This window comes from Protopterus annectens, chromosome 11.part0, assembly GCF_019279795.1.
Source record: "Protopterus annectens isolate FY-2018-M chromosome 11.part0, PAN1.0, whole genome shotgun sequence".
Classification (NCBI taxonomy): Eukaryota; Metazoa; Chordata; order Ceratodontiformes; family Protopteridae; genus Protopterus; species Protopterus annectens.
The window spans coordinates 1,471,314,225-1,471,336,161 of NC_056745.1; the positions used below are offsets into that span (position 1 = coordinate 1,471,314,225).

The 21,937-nt window shown below is 40.1% G+C and overlaps 1 protein-coding gene across 1 annotated transcript in view; it reads right to left on the minus strand.

Moving 5' to 3' along the window:
• The window catches only part of LOC122815090, a 96,279-nt gene that overhangs the window by 60,430 nt on the left and 13,912 nt on the right, over positions 1-21,937 (minus strand). The window contains exons 2-4 of the mRNA XM_044087331.1: positions 7,089-7,210; positions 6,799-6,989; positions 5,944-6,020 (exon numbers count right to left, since the gene is read on the minus strand). Coding sequence (XP_043943266.1) covers positions 5,944-6,020; positions 6,799-6,989; positions 7,089-7,210 — 390 coding nt within the window. The remainder of the gene's footprint in view (positions 1-5,943; positions 6,021-6,798; positions 6,990-7,088; positions 7,211-21,937) is intronic.

Consider the following 21,937-nt stretch of genomic DNA (forward strand, 5'->3'; position numbering starts at 1 on the left):
CTAATTATTATAATCTCTCTCTCTCTCTCCCAGTGTACCAAGTACATAGGATGTCTGAAAATTGCTGCTGAAAAAGTTAGCATAGTCACAGTACAAAAGGAATATGTACAGCTGAATTTCACCTCCAGTTGCAAAAGTTCAAAAGAAACAATACCGTCAGTTAAAATCTATGTAAGGCAATTTCCAAGACTCAAACTAAACTTCTTTTCCCTCACTTCTTCATCAATGTGTTCTGTACTATAGTGTTAAATCTGCTGGGGGGACACCCCTACACCACCAACACCCACAAGCCTTTTATAGCTGAAGTTGAAGCTAAGTTAACACTTTAGCATATTTTACTCTAGCACTGTAAAAAATCCCTGGAAAGGCAATAAAAAGCCCACACGCATACAATTAAATGTTCTGTCAAGTTCTAGAGTTCAGAGACCTTGTCTTTATAGCCATAAACATTCTGCATCACTGACTGTTTTTGGAGGTAAACCATCTGTGGGGGGAGTAAATGCATTTGTTTGAAGTACCTGATTCATCCTCCCCTCATCTCAGTTGCTTCTCCAGCTACTATAAGATTATTTTAAACCAAAGTCACTGCAAGACTGCTTTTTGCAGTTACCTTAGGTATATGTTAACAGCAATTAAGCAGCTAGTGTTACTGTCTTTAAAATTATCAGGATTTGTCTTATCTGCTGACTTGCTGCAGTTTTACAGATAGTTGTTCTGGTATTTACTCCACCATTGGTCAGTTTGCTCCATTCAGCCCTCACGTTCACTCTCTACCCTACCCCCCAATTTTGACCCACCCCCACTACATCTACTCTTATACCTCACTTACTCCATCTCCTCTACTCACCCTCCTAGCATGTACCTAACATTCTATCCAATCACAAACTGTTCTATTTATACCATCTCCACCCACTTCTGTTCTAAATTCTTTCTCATATCTCACTCTGCTCCCTCCCCATCAAAAACTACCTATTCCACACACTATCACTGCTCAATACCCCACCTCACTGTATGGCAAGATTTTTACCACACTAACCGTGCTATTTCCTTCCTGTATCAACTTATTCATCCTCCTCCTCTCATTACCAACATCACCATCAGAAGTAGCATTAAATAAGTACACCTCAACCATTACTTCATCCTCACCGAGCAACCATCTTCACACCTCAACCATTACTTCATCCTCACCGAGCAACCATCTTCACACCTCAACCATTACTTCATCCTCACCGAGCAACCATCTTCACACCTCAACCATTACTTCATCACCGAGCAACCATCTTCACACCTCAACCATTACTTCATCCTCACCGAGCAACCATCTTCACACCTCAACCATTACTTCATCTTCACCGAGCAACCATCTTCACACCTCAACCATTACTTCATCCTCACTGAGCAACCATCTTCACACCTCAACCATTACTTCATCCTCACCGAGCAACCATCTTCACACCTCAACCATTACTTCATCCTCACTGAGCAACCATCTTCACACCTCGACCATTACTTCATCCTCACCGAGCAACCATCTTCACACCTCGACCATTACTTCATCCTCACCGAGCAACCATCTTCACACCTCAACCATTACTTCATCCTCACCTAGCAACCATCTTCACACCTCAACCATTACTTCATCCTCACTGAGCAGCCATCTTCACACCTCAACCATTACTTCATCCTCACCGAGCAACCATCTTCACACCTCAACCATTACTTCATCCTCACCGAGCAACCATCTTCACACCTCAACCATTACTTCATCCTCACCGAGCAACCATCTTCACACCTCAACCATTACTTCATCCTCACCGAGCAACCATCTTCACACCTCAACCATTACTTCATCCTCACCGAGCAACCATCTTCACACCTCAACCATTACTTCATCCTCACCGAGCAACCATCTTCACACCTCATCCATTACTTCATCCTCACCTAGCAGCCATCTTCACAGTAGCTACTCAAAACTCTCTTTAAGCTTATTTCCCATAATTCTATTCTACTGCTGTAACCCATAAAAGCTAAACAATGTGAGTCCCAATGTTAGGTAATACTTGTACCCATCTCTGCTAAAAATGTCATAATAAACAAACCTTTCTCCACCATCCATCACTGTGGTAACATCCACCCCACCCAGATCCCAGTTAAATCCCAAACCATAAAATACACTCTAAAGTTTAAAGATAGTCACTCTAAGCATTAGAAGCATATGCAACAAAATTACAAATGTTCATGCCTGGATGACCAAACACAACCCAGACATCCTAGCCACAATGGAGACATGATTAAACCCTGAAATAAAAGATGCTGAAATACTACCCTCTGGTTATAATATTATTAGGCTCGACAGAAAACAAAAAAGGCAGATTGAATAGCTATAATATTTCCAAATGTGCTCACACTAACTCCATATACAGGCACAATCTCAACTTTTGCAAAAGCAGAAATTCTAATCTCATTCCTAAGACTTAATAAAGTCTAGAACATATGCATTTCTGTGCTATATATCCGCCCCCCCCCCCGAGGCAAAACATTCCAATACTTGCCAACATACTATCCTGGATAACAAATACAATCACAAATGAAATTATCTTCCTGGGTGACGTAAACATTGACTGGCAGTCTTTATCCACAAATTCTGCAATTAACAGCATTAACCTCTTTGGATTCACTTAGCTTATTAATACACCAACAAAACATGGCAAAAATAACTCCCAACAATCTAACCTGGATTGGATTCTGGTTATCAGCCCATCTAATTTTACCTCCTCAGTTACCTTTCCTGATACACTAAGTGATCACCTGCCCGTTTATACCCACAGGAGTATTACACAACTAACAAAGAATCATAAGCTCAAAACTATCCATAATCTCTCCAAATTCTCCGAGTCTTTCACTGAATCTCTGAAGGCAGTTAAGTGGCCCATCCTAAAAAAGACTCCACTTAAATGATGCAGTTGAATACTTCAATGCAGCATTTCTAAATATTCTTAACACCTTAGCCTCACAGTGTACAAAAAGAATTACAACCAGCCATACCATATGTCTCACCAACCAGTGCAAACTTATTATGACAGACAAAGCATGGATTAACTGGCAAAAGACTAATATGACAAAAAATGGCAACTATTCAGACAGCTACAAAACCAAGTCAAGAAACATGTTAACAGAGCTAACAAGTCTTATTATACTCAGTTACAAGATATTCTCTCTCATCAGCCCAGGTACAAAACAGAATCCCATCCCACTCCCAGACATTCCCCTCATCAAACAACCATCCATTTCAATACATACTTCACAGAATGCAGAGTCAACCTAACCTCAAACTCACCTAACACCCCAGTCAGCTTCCCCAACCTTAGACCCTACCAAATTTGCTTCACAAAACTTACCCATCTTCAACCTCTTCAATACACATGCAGACCACTCCACCCACTTTACCTTTCAACTAGTTTCTATAACTCTCATGAAAAAGCTTTTGCATAAACTAAAACCTTGTCCCTCCTAAGCCTACAACCTTCCCCCAGTGTACCTAAATCTAGCTGCAGATGCAAAAGCATATCCAATCAACATTCTTATTAATAATCAATAACAGAATCCTGTGTGCCTAATTCATGGAAAATGGCACACATTACCCCATTACATAAAGGAGGTAATTCCACTGATATTACAATTTTCTGTCCCACAGCCATCCTGTCTCCCCTCTGTAAAATCCTTGAAAGATGCATTCGTGAACAATTTCTCCACTGTCTCTTACAAAATAAGATAAGCACCAATATGCAACATGGATTATGGCCAGACTCCATCACCTCTACTGCATTACTATCATTTACATACACTGTCGATATAGACTGCAACTCTAATAAACTTTTATCTGCAGTATTTCGAGATTTATCAAAAGCTGTTGACATGGTTTCTCACAGTAAACTCCTGAATCAACTTTCCACCCTGGATCTAGCATCTCCACCGATTCAGTCGTTTTCTAGCTTGCCAACAGTCAACAAGCTGTAAAATGGCAAGGATCCATCTCTGAATATCTTCAAACTTCCACAGGAGTCCCACAAGGATCCATCCTTGGCCGTCTATGGTTTAATATTTTTATCAATAAGCTACATTCATCTTGTGAAGGCACCTTGATTCAGTATCCAGATGAGTCTACCATCATCTACTCTTCAAACACCTTAACTCACGTCCAAGACCAAGAAATCACTCAACAAACTGCCGTCTCCATTGAAACCTCCTTACAATTGCACAACTCCAATTCAACTCCAAACAAAACTCTTCTTTACCCCTAAAACTCACACCTCTAACAAGCATCTTTCAAAATCTTTTCAACAAATGGCACTGAAAACAAATTACTCTACTATACCAAACTATTCGGAGTCATAATAGATGGTATTCTTAAACTTGACTTTGACATCCAAAACAATATCAAGAAAACCCACCTAAAACTAGGCATCCCCTACAGAAACAATCATTTTCTGAGCACACCCACAAAAATTACTCCAGCCAAAACCTACCGTCTGTCCTCACTACTCTATGGAGCACCAATTCTAACTAATTTACAGTTGTCTATAAAAAACAACCCTGAAATGTACTACAACGAAATTGCCAAGTTTGCTACTAATTCATCCTCCTTTACCCATCACCTTAAAGCTCTGCATACCCTTAGCTGGCTGAAACTCCCCTCCACCTCTCATACATTCAACTTATAACAATACTTAAAATCATACACAAACCATTAGCCTGTCCAGTTCTGTCCCCTTTAATCAACATGTATTTCCTTAAAAGGTCTCTTAGATTAGAAGACAAACAACTTCTCACCATAAATAAATCAAATAATTTCCCTTGACAAAGCCTATACTTATGCTCAGTAGCAAAAATAATGCAACTCCTTACTTCTAACCACCAGAACTATTTCTAACCTACCCACCTCCAAATGCTCCCTAAAATAATACAGTACACAATTCTGGCTGAACTTACTCACTATACTTATCCCCTTCAACCTAAGTCACACCGCACAACCCTCTCCAACCTCCTCTTACTGTTTTCCCCACTACCTTACCTTATTTAATTCATCTCTGCACACCTTTCCTCTACCTCTTTCCTTCCTACTCACCTACGCTACCTGAAGACACCCTACCTGCACTCGTCTTATAATCTCTTTCCATCTTCCTTCTATAACCATAATATGAGCACCTCTCTCATACTAAGACATCACTCAATTTCACCTCACTGTCTCTAATCATGTAATCTGCAATGTCTCCTTTAAATATCTTATTAGAATTGTCTCAGGTCTCATTTATCACATACTAATCCATGTAACAAATAATATAACTAATGAGTTCCTCCTCACATATTCTCTTCAACTCATGTTATTGTTTTTATTGCACACTACTTTGAAACATATGTTGTATGTTTTTCTCATCACAACGTTTTTTCACTCTTATGTTTGTAGTGTAACATGGTATTTTGTGATTGAAAATATCTGTACCTTGAAATATTGTGGTTGTTGAATTTTACTCCCCAGGTTTCTGCTGAAAATGGGCACTTTCTGGCCCTGTTGAACTTTCCCGGTAAACAAATGTCAGATAAATAAATAAATAAATAAAATAGGGACACAATTGATTTGGATTGCGTGCCTAGGTTTATAAAGGCCTGGAGGTCACTAGTCTAGTACATTTGAACCTAATTTCTTTGATGTTTATTTACTTTGAAGAGTGAGAAGGACCCTATTCTCCTGGACACTGCTCCCGATGCAAAATCTGACAAGTCTATCTAGCCTGATTGAATTGGAGTCTGGAGGGAAAAGGGTAGGTCTCAATTGAGAGACATTTTATCACTTCACCACTGTAACTCTCACTTCACAAAATCCAGAACTGATACTTGGAACTCTAAGGGATTCAGGTGTGCTATGTCAACCATTTTGTTACATACCAATGAATTTTTCTTGTGTGGAGTCTGTCCAATGATGTCATAATGATGATTAATGTCATGAGGACCAGAAGCAGCTTCTTAAAGACAGAAATCCCTAAAATGTTCTGAAAAGTTAAAACTTTGTCTTCTGGAGAAAGGGGCATACTTTTTAATGTGTTCATCTTACACCCAGGAAGACAATTCTTTGTGAGGGTATAAACAGAGCTTTTGAAGGTACAACTTGAAGTTGGGAGTAACTGGAATGTGATAAATATTCTTCAGATAGAAAGTCATCATGAAACAGTGTTCTGGGAGAAGGGAAAGGACCACCTGCAAAGTAAATATTTTGAATTTGTGTACTTTGAGAAAGCGATTTATGTACGACAAATCTAATACTGATTCTGTGTAAAACCCACTGATTCTATAATGCCTGCTTGCACTGTGTCGAGCATTTCATGAGAAAACATATGCCTGGTCTGGCGGATGTTAGAGAATTTCCATAAAGAGAGGAGGATTTGTTGTCCACTGCCAAGAGTATCCTCAGTGAATTATTCCCAGCACCCACTTGCCTGAGAGTAGTTTTGGCCATACTGCTGGGCTGAGTGAAAACAAGGAAAGGGGAGGAGGGACAGGAGTAAAAGGGATGGGCTGTTCTGAGTCCTGGCATAGCCATTCTTTAGCAGGGAAATCATATTTTTTGGGGAAAAGGAATCCTTTTATTTGGTTTGTAAGCATATTATCCTGCTGCCATGTCCTCTTGGTACGCTGACTCTTGATAGGCTGTTTTTCGTTTGTTCTGCCCTTTGAAGTTAAATGCCTTGTTAATGGAGAACCTAGAAATATTAAACATTTTATATACCTCATGCATCACCTTACCTCTTTTATCCCATTGTTTGAAAATCTGGATAGTAGCAGGACCAATCACAAATTCAGAACTTAAAGGAGCAGGACCAATCACAAATTCAGAACTTAAAGGAGCAGGACCAATCACAAATTCAGAACTTAAAGGAGCAGGACCAATCACAAATTCAGAACTTAAAGGAGCAGGACCAATCACAAATTCAGAACTTAAAGGAGCAGGACCAATCACAAATTCAGAACTTAAAGGAGCATTCAAAATTAATTTTTAAATCCTCAGAAAATGTTGGTTATGCAACAAAACATACCATTTCAGTACAACAGAAGCAACTGCATTTTTAGAAATTGTGTTCACACCTTCCAAGGCACTCCTCAAACCATATTTCAAAACCTGAGACACATTAGAAAGAATCTCATTCATATAACACTTCTGTTCAGCAGGAAAAGATACAGCAAAGTCAGCTAAACTGTAAGCAAATTTCAAAATAAATTTTGACATGAAGTCATCATAATTTAAAATTCTAAAAACTAAATTACTAGACTGAGGTAACTTTTAATCCCATGATACTAACTACTTGCCAACTTTATTCAGTGGTATAGGCTTAGGAGAAGATAAGGATCTCTAGAGCTGGCACTTAAAGAAACTGCCACTGGGTCAGCTGACCAAGGAGCAAAGGGAGCTGCAAGGTCAGAGTACACTTTGTTTTACCAAGTAGACTTTGTAGGCACTGTGTCACTAGCCAAAGCATTTTACATGCAGTTTTATATACATCTTCTAAGGCTAGTAACAGGATGGGCAGCCAAAACATTTGGAATCTCTCCCTCTGTATATCCATCCATCCATCCATCCACCCACAACCACTTTTTCCCCATTTTTGTTTTTTGCACATGGGGTCATGGCATCACTTCAACAGTGACAATCATCTAGAATCAAGGTTTACACCACCAGGTGGCTAGCCCTGCTGCTGTAGTTCATACACACTGCACACTTACATCCATACTCACACCTGTTTAGAGTGCTCAGTCCACCTACTGCATGTATTTGCAATGTGGGAGGAAACTGGAGCACCCAAAGGAAACCCACACAAACAGAGGGAGGACATGCAGACTGTCTCTGTATATACATTAGGTTAAACAGAAATCAAAAGTGTGTGACAATACAGAGGAAGGGAAGTTCCTAAAGGGATCTGAGTCTGGACACTGTAATCCACCAGTGCAGGTTACTAAAGGAGATTCAACTGAGTCCTACAGCTGGCACTAAATGACGTAATAAATGACTTTCTGAACAAGATTAGGCTTCCCCTTATTGGAGACACTTAGCTAATCCAGTACCACAGGGAGCCAGAGAAGGGGATATACTGAGCTCTGGAAAGCTACCACTGTAGGTTTGTGTAGGTGCAGAACACATATGCCACTGAAGCAGTGTGAATGATAAACTCCTTAGTTTTAACTTTTTTCCCACAAAAGAAAGTCACACTTCATAAAAAAAATTGACAAAAAGTTGCATGGCAGTCCATAAAAACACCCTTTTCTACATTTACTTTAGTAATTTCATAGGAAAAGTTAACTTTCTGTAAGGAAAATAAAATGTGGAACTTTTTCCCCTCAAAGCAAAGTTATCTGTCTAGAAATGGAGAAGCATTAGCCAACCATCAAACTTCAATAGTCTACAAGCGGAAGCAGCAGGAAAGTTCCAAAGGGCTTGGCAGCCAAACCACTGATTTTATTCAGCTTTGCTCTAACTGATATTGGTTTGGGGATGTGGAGGGTGCCCTTGAGTGCTAGAAATGCCCTGCTGTTATATTCTATGCAGGATATAACCCACATAGCTTCAGTGACTGTAGCAGTGAACAAATGATGATCATCCTAAATGACTGGATGGGCTTTCAGAAAATTACTCTGGGACTAACTAGTATGGCCTGAGGGAGAGCACTGTAATAGTCATAAAACTCAATAGCATACTTCTCAACCCCTTAGAGCAAGGAGTCTGGACAAAGCCATAAATAATGGGGGGACAAAGCCCCAAAAATAGAAACAATTTTTAAATATTGCATTTACAAACTTAGAAAGTTGATAGAATAACAGGTTTTGCATTAGTATGGATTTTATAATGAATATAAAGTCTAAAACTCATGTGTCATTATTTTCTGACTTCAGTCCTTAATGATTTGCCAATGATTTGTCAGAAAACCACATTTTTGGAAAAACAGACCATAAATGTGAGACAAAAATGTGGACATTCTGCAAAAATCTGGACAGTTGAGAGGTATGCTCAATAACACTGGCATAGCTATGAATCTATGAAAAAAATTAATATCAATAAAGTACAGTTGTTTAAATATGTTTACATAAGTGTTGTTCAAATAGATCACTTTTTCATTAGCTTAAGCTATATGGGTCCTACCCAGCAATGGCTAGAATGATTAGCCTTATTCCAAAGCTTAAGGGCATCTTCCATGTGGTGCAATAACTGAGATCAATGCAAAGGGAGTTGTTAGGGCAGTACATCTTGGTTTGGGAGGGTGGCCTAATGGTTAAGGTGTTTACCTTACAAACACAAGGTGCAGGGTTTGAGTCTCACAAGGGATAACTGGCTAGGCTTAAAAAGGCTCACAAGAGCAGTTAGCTTAGTATGAATCTATGAATCTATGAATCTTCAGAAGTCTATTGTCTCAGAGTAAGACAGGCTAGAACCCTGACAGCTAATTTCTTATGAGAAAGAGAAAGAGAACGTAAGTTGTGTAAATAAACCTACCACAACAGCAGATGTTTGAATGATCACTGCTCCAATAGCCTTAGCTAGTGCAGGATATAACAACCAGCCAGCTTCCAAAGCTTTAGAGCACCTTCCACACACCAAATTGCTTGTCAACTCAAGTTGAGCTGACTAAAAAGACAGATTTGGGCACCAAGCCCTTCACAGCTTTCATGCCAACAGAGAGAGAAAAGCTCAGCCCTGAAAGAACAATGCTAGGAAAAGAAAAAAAAAAAAAAACTAAATTGCAACACCCTGCCATAAATGACACACCAATAAACAAGAGGGATGGATGGTGGGAGCGGCTCCTGCAGCAGTGATCATTTGAACGTCTACTGTTAAGATACATTTACTTATACGGCTGTACGATGTTCATCATATTGATCATTATTACTCAGTAGCCTTAGATCAGCCTAGCTGACTACATTTGGGTGGTGGACAGTGAAAAATCCAGGAGCCCCTGGAGAATGGTCCTAGCAATTCCTGATCTGGATCTAGAGAAAGAATCACGCTTATAATGTCTTGTAAATGTATGTACAGAGGGCCATTGTTGGTTCTAGAGGACTTGTAAATGTATGTACAGAGGACCATTGTTGGTTCTAGAGTACTTGTAAATGTATGTACAGAGGACCATTGTTGGTTCTAGAGTACTTGTAAATGTATGTACAGAGGACCATTGTTGGTTCTAGAGTACTTCTGAAAGTCAACCCTTTCCAAAATGCCATAGATGAAGCCAAGTCCCCAGTAGAATGAGGCTTGACCCTGCCTGGAATAGTTTTCCTGTGATGAGCATAATAAAAGTTAAGAACATTAGAGAACCAATTGGAAACAGTCTGTTTTGGCACGGGTTGTTACTCTTTATCTTTACAAGAAATGAGCAAATAATGAGAAGAGCTAAAAGATTTACTTCTGTCAAGACAGTAACTGAGCTGTCTGTGGACATCCAAGGTCAAAAATATATTTTCTCCTTCTTTTTTACATTTAGGAAAGAAAACAGGGAGAGATGGATAGCTTGGCTCAAAGTAACTCAGATAACACTTTAGGCGTTAAAGAATTAGTTCTGAAGAAGCCCTGTCGCTGGTGATAATGAGCTAGGGCTGACTCACTATAAGAGCTTCAACTCACATACTCTTCTTGCAGAGGTCAGAGCAATCAGTAAAACTGTTTTCCATGTTAACTACCTCAAACCAGCCAGGGTGGCAAGTTCAGATGGAGCAAGTGTTAGCTTTTCTAACGCAAAATTAAAATCCCTAGGAGGGACCACTGGTTTTCTTGGTGGCCTCTTATGCAAAACCCCTTTCAAAAACATTTTAACATGAGAATGAATTGAAAGTGGAGGATCCATGGGCAGACATCTGACATGACTACTAGATGAACCTTGATGGAGGAGTAAGAAAGGTCAGTGGACAATAACTCACACAAATACTGTTAAACCAAAGAACAGCTAGCCTTGAATGGGTTCTGATTATGTTGCTGGCACCTACTAGAAAACCTTTTCCATGTGTTAACATATGACTAGAGGCCCCTGACATTGGCCTTGACTTCTGAAAAATAGATACCAAAGAGGAGCAGACCCAACACAGAGCCCTGGGGGACTTCACTGGTGACTGGCCTCTTTGTGAAGGTGGTCTCTCCAATCTTAACTTATTGGGTCTTGCCTGTGTGCTAGCTGGCTATCCAATTATTTTCATAGGGGCTTATGCCTAATTCCATGAGTCTCTTTATAATGCCTGAGTGGGGTATTATACTAAAAGCTTTAGCTAGGTCAAGGTAGCCATTATGCCTCATTTTGCCCTCATCCACTGCCTTAGTGACCTTCTCAAAAAAGTCCACTAGGTTCTGTAGGCATGACCTGCCTTTGACAAAACCAAACTGGGATGGTTCCAGTGTCTGAAGGTTTGCTGTCTCACTGTTAATCATTACTATAATTCTATCCATGGTGCTTCATATGAGACTGGTCAGTCTTATGGGCCTGAGGTTCCTGAAAGCCACTGATGGTCCACCCTTGTGCAAAGGAATGACTGTTGCAGTCCTCCATTCACATGGCATGAAGCCTGTGCAGAGACTATGGCTGAATAGTAACTCCAGTGGCCCTGATTGGTCATATTTCAGGCTATTTAGGAGGCATCTTGTGATATTATCAGGGTCCACTGAGGCTGTATTCTTTGCCCTAGAGAGCACATGTAAGACATACTCCCTACTGATAGATGGAGGGGTTATGTTAGAGGTGGTATTTCCTGGGGGTAGCTGGGGTGGAAGGGGTAAAGGTGTAGCTGAATTTGTCAGCACAATTGGCTAAATCTCTTGGTTCCATGAATGTGACTCCATTTTCTAACAGTTTGGCATACTGTTGTGTTCTGCCTTTGAGGTTTTGGACATAGCTAAAGAAGACCTGGGACTCTATCTTTACCTCAAAATGTGCTTTGTTGGACTTAATTAATTAATTAATTGCACACAGATAATCTGATTTGTTGTTTTTGGTAAAAGTATGTACAGATGACCAAGTTGCTACCTCTAGTATATTTGTTAAGTCCACCCCTTTACAAAAAGCCACAGAACTAGCCAGAGCCGTGGTAGAGGGAGCCCTGACCCTATCTGGAATTTTCTTCTTACGATGAGAGGAACACAAATCAGTAACATGAGGCAATCACTTGCAAATTGTCTGCTTTATCATTGATTTTCCCTTGTTCTTACCTTCAAAGGAAATAAATAGTTGATCAGAATTCCTGGAGGATTTTGTTCCGTTGATGTAGTATATGAACTGCCTTGGGAATCCAAATTGTGTAAAATTTCATTTCTCCTATTTTTTTTTTTTTTTATTCTGTATTGTAAAACATGGACATGCATATCCTGGCTCAAAGTAAACTGAAAAGTTTAGGCATAAATGAAGGATTTGTTCTCAAATTTACAAATTTAACCTGTCTTTGTGAAAGGTGAGATAAGATTGCATCACCATAAGAGCTTGTAACTCCAATACTTTTCTTGCAGATGTCAGAGCGATGAGTAACAGTTTTCCAGTACAAGAACTTCAAATCAGCCTCAGAAGCAATCTCAAAGGAAACAATAAAAGTTTTTTCAGTGCAAAATTAAGATGTCAAGAGGAGCAACCTGTTTTCATGGTGGACGGACATGCAAAATCCCATTGAAAAATCATTTCACTTGACATAGGGTAGATAGGGGAAGGATCTAAAGGCAGTCAACCAGCAATGGCTGAGAGGTGAATCTTGACTGAAGAATAAGAAAGTCCAGAAAATAATAACTCATACAAATACTGCAGAACTAAATGAATCTGAGCCTTAAAAAGCTCACAGTTCTTGTTTTGGCACCAACTAGTAGCAGGTTTCCTTCTATCCTTGAATAGTTTCTGCATGCCCCCCAAAAATGTGCCTAAAAGATAATAACAATTACATCATCCAGGCAATCAACTGAATAAGTTGAAAGCTGGGTAAATCACACAGCCCCTGTCTTGTATGAGTATGTCTATTCTTTGTGGAGGCTTGAGATAATTACCCTTGGCCGATGTCAAAAGAAGGGAGAACCATTATTGCATGGGTCAAAATGGGGCTACCAGTATTATTCTTGGAGAGACCTATTGAATCTTTAGAAAAACTGTGGATATCAGAGTAAAGCGTAGAAAAGCAATAGGGAATATTCTTGTCCAGGGAATGAAAAGGCATCTGTCATCTGTCTATCAGGCCTTTGTGCAAGGAGTGCTGCAGCAACATTTGTTTAACTGTTTGCTAATCTGGAAAACCATTGGCTTCTGCCCAAATTGATTGCAATAATGCTCTACTCTGATGGAACGTAAACAGCCTGCAGAGTTAAAATGAGCTGAGTGGCTAGTTACCAGGCTACCATAGCTAGTCTGTAAACGGGGTGGGATAGGGACCACTCCCACTTATGTATCATCTCACTGTGGTGTTGTTTGTGATTACTAGCAGATGGCCTGGCACCCAAAGATGGTTCAGAGATTTGTAAACTTACATTGCAGTTACCATTTCTTTCACATTTATGTGCTTTAATTTGTCTTGTTTGTTCCAGACGCCTTGTTATTTCACCCCCTCAGACACAGCTCCCCTTCAAAGTCTGAGGCATCTGTGGTTAAATACTGAATAGGAGCTACAATGGAAAAAGAGACCTGGGCTGAAAGACAATTGATTCACCAGCCAGAGTAACTCCTTTTTCACAATCACCAGCACAGGGATCTGAAATGAAAAGGGGTGCTGGTGTTGGGTCTAAAATGATTTGATGAACCCCTAAACTTTCCTCATGTGAAGTCCGGCTAAAAGAATCATGAGAATTGTAGAGACCATAAAACCCAAATCCTTAGATATTCCATGGCAGATGGCATAACCTGGTAAAATATCAGGAACTCCTTCCTGTAAAAACTTCTTTGAGGAAGAACAGCCATCATAAGGGATGTGTCGAAGAGACATTCCAGAAACCTAAGGAAAAGAATCTTGTGGACCACTCCAACCTCAGGATAAGGAATCTATAACATTGGCCCTCTTTATTGCATCCAATACCTTTCCCATCAGGACATTGAAACAGGGGAATCGTATTGTTAAACTTCTGAATGTGTTAGCAGACAAAATGTATTATATGGTGAAAAATCACTAAACTCATCAGATGATGTATAGTCCAATATCAGTGTAAGTAACTTCAGCAAACAGCACTTACCCTTTTTACATACACTGAAATTACATTCAGTAACATGATATGCTCCAGTTTGGAACCTGTTGCATTGCTACTAATTTAGAATCCTTAAATATTAAAAATTTTTTTTGATATTTACTGACTAATTTGTATTATAATATTTTTCACTCATTGTAAGATGTGTTTATTTTTGTATGTATGTCTGTATGTAATTTTACCCGGCGCATCTTTTTGCCTAATTATCATGTAACTCAACTAAGATGTACTTATAAATATTTTATGTTTGTTATGGAACTTGGTCCACTACTGAAAAAGGGTCTTGCATGGCCCAATCAGACAATTCTGATAAACACAGGCAACAGATAAATAAGTACATAAATAAATAAACGCTATCCTGTGACAGGGAATGAGTTGATAGTGTGTCTGTGCTTGGTGAAACAGTCAATGCAGTAGATTTCATGTCAAAGAATGAGATATTTTGTACTGTTTGGATTAATGAGAGTCCTGTAGAGCTCAAAGTAGATACTGGCTCCAAGTGCAACGTTATGTCAGCAGAAACATTTGCTAGAGTAAAAGCTGCAGAACAACTTGATTTAACAAAGGGTGCAAATCTTGTAGCTTATGGTGATGAAGAGATACAAACCGAAGGCTCTGTACTGCTGTCATGTTGCTCTGCTGGGAACAGCTGTGACATGCAGTTTTATGTAGTCAAGAGACACATGCAGTCATTATTAGGCCTCAGAGACAGTTTGAAAATGGGACTGATTTCACTTAATAAAGAAGTTCGCCATGTAAGCCTGCATGACAACAGCTCAAATTTCATCCAAACAATTTTTTCTGAGTATTCTGATATTTTTGCAGACAAGTTAGGCAAACTACCAGTTGTGTACTCCATGAAGTTAGACCCAGAAGTCAGCCCAGTTATCAGACCAACATGAAAAGTTCCAGTAGCTATGCAGAACAGAGTCAAAGCCGAGATAGACAGAATGGTCCAGCTAGGATTAATTTGTCAAGTAGCAGAACCTACTGAATGGGCATCCTTCTTGGTAGTGGCTCATAAGAAAAGCTGAGATATCAGAATATGTATTGATCCAAGAGATCTGAACAAAGCATTAAAAAGGACTCGTCAAGCAATACACCCAGTCAAAGAGGTTCCTGCCATCATGCCAAATGCCACTGTTTTCTGTCTTAGATGCAGAGAGTTCATTTTGGAAAATTTTGCTTGACCGAAAATCGTCATTGCTAACCAAATTCAGTGCACCATTCGGAAAAAGCAGATTTCTGAGAATGCCATCTGGGATAAATTCTGCCAGTGAAGTCTTTCAGCGTGCAACGGAGCAAATGTTTTCTGGCTATCCATGTGCTATTATACTAGATGGTATTCTAGTAGGAGGCAATGTTGAAGTCAAACATGATAGAAACCTCAAGAAATTTCTGGAAAGAGCACATGAAGTGAATCTTAGGCTGAACCCTCAGAAGTGCAAGTTTAGGCTATGAGAAGTTACCTATGTTGGTCATTTGTTTACCAGTTCAGGTTTAAGACCAGATCATTCCAAGCAAACAGCAAGTCTTGAGATTACAGCTCCAGACGATGTTCAAGCCTTACAACATTTTCTTGGCATGGTCAACTATCTAGGCAAGTTCATTCCAGACTTAAGCCAACCTGCAGCACCACTAAGACAGCTGACATGCAAAGTTGTAATTTGGTCATGGTCAGAGCAACACCAAAGAGTATTTGAAACAGAAAATTGCCAGTCCACCAACTCTCAGTTATTATGATGTTCACAAACCAGTACTGTTTCCTGTAATGCTTCTAAATTTGGTCTAGGTGCAGTCATTCTTCAAGGGGGTAGACCACTAGCCTATGCATTGAGAGCTCTTACCCAGACTGACATGCAGTAGCTCAGATTGACGAAGAACTTTTGGCAATTTTGTTTCCATGTTTGAAGTTCCATGATTATACTTATAGTCAACCTATCCCAGTAGAAACTGCCCACCAGCCTCTAGTCACTATTTTGAGAAAGCCTATGCACACAGCTCAGGCGAGATTGCAACGCACGATGCTCAAATTGCAAAAGTACAATTTCAATCTTGTTCACACAAAAGGCAAACTTCTTTATCTTGCTGATACCTTATCTCAATCCCCCAGAAAAAACACAGAACAGCATGACAATGAGAAACTTGATTTTGAGGTTATGGAAGTGAGAACTTTTTCTTCCAGACATCTTGATTAGGTTAGAACTCACACAGCTTCAGATCCAATTTTTCAGAAGCTATACCTCTTTTTCAGTCAAGGATGGCCTTCAAAACAATCTTGCTTAGCAGTAGAAGTGCAACAGTATTTTCCATACAGAGATGAGATTTTGTCTGACAATGGTATCATCATGAAAGGTCCTAAAGTGATTGTTTCAAAATCTTTGCAACAAGAGTACATTAAGATCTGCATTGTGGCCACCAATTAACTGATTCTACCAAAAGAAGGTGAGAGGACTAGTATTTTGATCTTCTATGTCAAGAGATATTGAGAAAGTATTTTCATCTTGTTCAGTATGTAATAGTACAAAGCCACATCAACAGAAAGAACCACTTCAGTTAAGCCAGATTTCTGAACTACCTTGGTCAACAGTAGCCACAAATATCTTCGAGTGGAATGGTCAGCATTACTTGGTGTTAGTAGACTCTTACTCATATTGGTTCGAGATTGACCTACTTCCTAATCTAATATCCAGTACTCTCATTACTAAGTCAAAGAAACATTTTCCTCTCCAAGGTAGTCCACACAAATTTATTTCTGACAATAGTGCACAGTTTACAAGTCAGCAGGTCAAACAATTTGCTGAAACATGAGACTTTGTTCATATTACAAGTAGTCCTGAACACCTGCAGTCAAACGGCTTGGCTGAATGTGCAGTTCAAAGTGCAAAAAAAAGAAGTTATGTTCTTACCATAACGTTCCATCTGTGTGGTCGATCTTCATTCATTCTTGAACTGTTGGGTCTTGTTCCCTCCTTGGAACTGGATTGGTCATTTATCAAGCTTGTGCCAGCCAGGAACTCTCAAGCTAAGACTACCCATAGTGCCTCTCTTCTCTTCCCTTAGTTCGAGTCTTGCCCAGAGAATTATGAAGAAAATATGTGACAGCTTTGTCTGAGCAACTACCCTATCAGGATCCCAGGACTATTTCCAAACCTCCAGGAGTCTTTGGAGGGGGATAGGAGAGTCACATGTCAAGAATGAATGAAGATCGACAACACAGATGGAATGTTATGGTAAGAACATAACTTCTTTATCTGATGTTGTCAATCTTCATTCATTCTTGAACTGTTGGGACAGAGTCCCTACCTACATTAGACCTTGGGAGGCCCTAGGGAAGGATGTTCCTGACCACCATAGATCCAAAGGATGCTCTTCCCCTGGAGACCGTATCCAATTTGTAATGAGTGATAAAGCTATGGTGGGTAGTCCAAGTTGTGGACGCACATATGTTATCCATAGAAGCTCTGGAATGAATGGCTACTGAAGTGGAAACAGTTCTAGTAGAATGTGCTTTAATTTTTGTTGGTAAGTTCAGCTTCTTTTGAGTATAAACAAAAATGATGCAATCTCACAATCATTTTGAAAGAGTAACTTTTGAAACTGCTTTTGCCTGTCTGGTACCTAAAAAGGATAGAAACATTTAGTCTGCTTTTCTAAATGATTTAGTTCTATCCAGATAAAAATGTAAAAAGTCTGTGTACGTTCAACAAACGCAAGCAATATTCCCCCTTGTTTGAAAAGTTTAGGAAGAAAACTGGTAGATCTATAGACTGATTAAAATTGGAGTCTGATACTACTTTAGGCAGAAAGGAGGGATTAGTTCTAAGAAATACTCTCTCTTTATTAAAACTGATATATGGATGTTTCACACACAAAGCCTGCAATTCTGATATTCTCCTCGCCGGTGTGATGGCTATCAGGAACAGAGTTTTCCAACATAAATATTTGATATCACAGGTGGCTGCTGGCTCAAAGGGCTGATGGACCAAACTTTGTAAGGCTAGCGTTACATTCTGAGGTTCAGTAGGCTCTTTAAAATGTAGTTTCAAATGCAAAACGCCCTTTAGAAAGGTTTTATCAAGGCAATAAGACATCAAAGAAAGGTCATCAAAACCATTATTAAAATTTGAAATAGCAGCTAAATGAACTCTAATAGTAGAGGCAGAGGCTCCTGATTGGAATAATGCCGATAAATATTCCAATACCTTGTCAATTGAAGCTGAAAAGGGCTCAATTAATTTTTTCTGAGACTAAAAAACAAATCTCTTCCATTTACTAAGGTAACATTTCCTGGTGGATTATGAGAAGCCAGAAGTATATTTTGTACTGGGGAAGATAGGTTATTTTGCCTGGCAATTACTGGAAGTTGAAGAACCAAGCCATAAGCTTGAGACTTTTTAGATTGGGATGGACCAGTCCCTTTGGATGAGACAATAGATCTGGAGATGGATCCAGAGACCACGGGCGGTGAACCAGGTGAGGCCAGAGGAAGGGAAACCAGACTTGATAGGGCAAATAAGGTGCAATGAGGATCACTTTGCTTCTCAACCATTGGGCTTTCTTCAAAAATTGGGGAATTAGAAGGATTGGTGGGAAGGCGTAAGGTAGACCCGGGGGCCAATTATGCAGGAGCGCATCTCTCTGGGACTCCCCCTAAGGGGGGATTAGGGCATAGTAGCTGCTGCATTTGTGGTTTCTGGGAGAGGCAAACAGATCTCAGCAAGGCTGACCCCATCGACAAAAGATCTTCACTGCCACAATAAGATTGAGAGACCACTCGTGAGGCAGGAGAATGCATCTGCTCAGTTTGTCTGCAATCACGTTGGAATTCCCTGGGATGTGCATTACTATCAGAAAGCGGTTGGAGGTGATCACCCATTGCCAAACACTTAGGGTTTCCCAACATAATGGGTAGGATCTTGTTCCCCCCTGTTTGTTGATGTACCAGAACACTGACATGTTGTCTGACTGAATAGCAATTCTTCCTGAAGGGAGGGCAGATTGGAAGGCTTGTAATGCTAAGAGCACTGCCCTCAGTTCTCGGACGTTGATATGCAAACTGGCCTCTAGAGACAACCAAGTGCCTTGGACTGTCTTTCCCTGAAAATGCCCCCCACTCCACTGTATCAGGGATGCATCCGTGGTCACTATGGCCTTGGGCTGAGAGGAGACGGCTCAACAATTCTTCTTCTTGTTTCATCCACCAATGTAAATCCTGCTTGCGATGTTGGTTATTCGTATTGGGTGTGACATCAGGTGTGTTAATAGAGACTACTGTGATGTGAGGAGCCATTGAAGCAGCCTCATAGGGTATCTCGCCAGAGGGACTAGGGTGATTGTTGCTGTCATTGGCCCAAGAAGTTGTAAAACCAGATAAGCTGGAACTTTGTCATGAGAGAGTATCACTTGGAGCTGCAAGCCAGAGGGTACATAGATGTGACACTCTGACAGGGAGGGTGCCAACTGCAAGCCTGCTGAGGTGAGAGCTCTCTCCATAATCTGGAAGGCAGGCCCACCCAAAGAGGGATGGGAGGCCAGAACCGAGAAAGATAACCTTGGAACTGAGGTTACACCCTGCTGCGATGAGCCCACCTCCAGAGAAAGAGCCTGCTAGATTAGGGATTTCCATTTTAAAGCAGTTATTAGACATTAGATAGGCTAAAGGGTAAAATAAATTGTGTTTCATTTATGCATAAAAGACAGTTAAGCAGAAAGAAAAGTAACCTTGCTGGCCAAACATGGAAGACAGTTTATTAAAAGGAAAAGATAAGCATAAAATGTTCAGACAGAATGTTCTTTTCTCAAGGGAAAGATACAATCTTATCAGCTACAGAATATTCTTTGCACATACAAGACAAAACTTGAGACCAAGGTTAGAAAAAGTAAATAAATTATTGGACTGAAGCAATATAATATGTTGTGTTCAGGATAGCAGTACAGTTAAGGTTAGTAAGTCCATTCGACCTGTTACTTCAGAGAAGATGTCAAACACTGAAGCCTGAGTACAGAAAACAGGTCATCTAGAGACTATGTCAGTTTATGTTCTTCAGGACAATCAGAATATGATGTGCATCAACTTGAATCGTTTATCAGTACTGTTAATGAAGACAGCATTCAGATATTGTAAACATCTAATAAAGCCTTATTAAATGAACTACAGTGTTTGGAGAATTCATTTATTTATTGGTAAAACTCTGTACCCATTAAGTACAACATAGCTGGTAGTCTACTTAACACCATAAGTATGATAAGAGACCTTGGGACACAGGTGGACACTAGTCTCTCCTTTGATAATCACATTGCCACAGTAGTCAGGAAATCCTTCTACGTGACACACCTCATCACAAAATGTTTCTCATCCAGGAAAAAAGAGGTCATTGTTCCCCTCTACTCGTCACTCATTAGACCCATTATAGAGTACAACGCCCCTTTTGGTATGTACCTCACAAGACATCTACAACAACTGGAATGGCCACAGAAATACCTCACAGAGAGGATTACCAGCCTCAAACAGATGCCCTACACAGACCATCTCAAAAAAACTCCAGCTTTACTCCATTGCATATCACCTATGCAGAGGTGATCTCTGCCTAACATACAAAGCTATGTCAAACCCAGAGCTGTTGGACATGCTCCACTTAAAGAATTCCCAATCCCTCTGAGCTACACGCTCTAAGGACCTAAACCTTGTCACCATAATAAACAGAACATGCTGAAGGGATAGATTCCTGTCCCAGAGACTTCCCATACTCTGGAACAAACTACCTATCTATATCAAACAAAGCTCCTCATTAGCACTCATCAAGAAAAATCTTGATGATTGGATGGGAACTAGGAAATTCACCCCAGGAATCACTTCTGTGGCTCCGCTCAACAGGGGCAGAAGAAATTAATTTTCTTGGGTGGTGAAAGCCAGAGTACCTTTTTGGCTAGGCTTATATAGGCCCTAGGGCCAATAGCCTAATACCTACCTATGAACCTATGAATCTATTAAATGAACTACAGTGTTTGGAGAATTCTTTCTGAAAAGTGCACAGGACTTGGTCCATAAAGGAGAGACTGGCACCTGTTCAGCAGAAGCTTGTGTAATTAAGACTTTCGTTTCTCAGTCTCATTGCATACAGTGTTTCCAGCTACAGTACAGTAACTTTTACAGAGCTATGAGAAGACTTGAAACTTTCAGAGCACCAGGAGCCGTAGACGGCACTGTGGAAAAAACTCAAAGCACTGTGGTCGGCTGACTAATGATTTGTTTTGGAGGGGGTGAAGTGACCAGTTTTACTGAGGAAACCATTGTTGGTGCCGAGAGGGTCAAAGGTATTGATGAAAGCATAAGTACCAAGATGGGTTTCATGGGTTCTGTAGTTGTCAGCAACGTGGGAGAAGTCGTAGGCTTTGGTGATGGGATGGTAGCAATAGGTGCCAATTTTTGAATCTTAGGCCTCGGTTCTGAGGAATAAAAAGAGGTCTGGTCTTTGAAAGATTTAGGTTCTTGGGATTTAGGAGATGCTGAAACAGAGTGACTCCTTTTTTTTTATTCCTTTTTGGGAGACTTTGACATCTCCGCCTCAGACAAAGCCTCACCAAAAGGACATTTTAGTAGCCCTTTGAAGATTAATTTTTTGCACCTCTCTGCAAGGGTTCTAGTGCTGAACCCCTTGCAGAGCTCATAAGGTGGTTGAACTTCTAAATATGGCACCCCCAAACAAT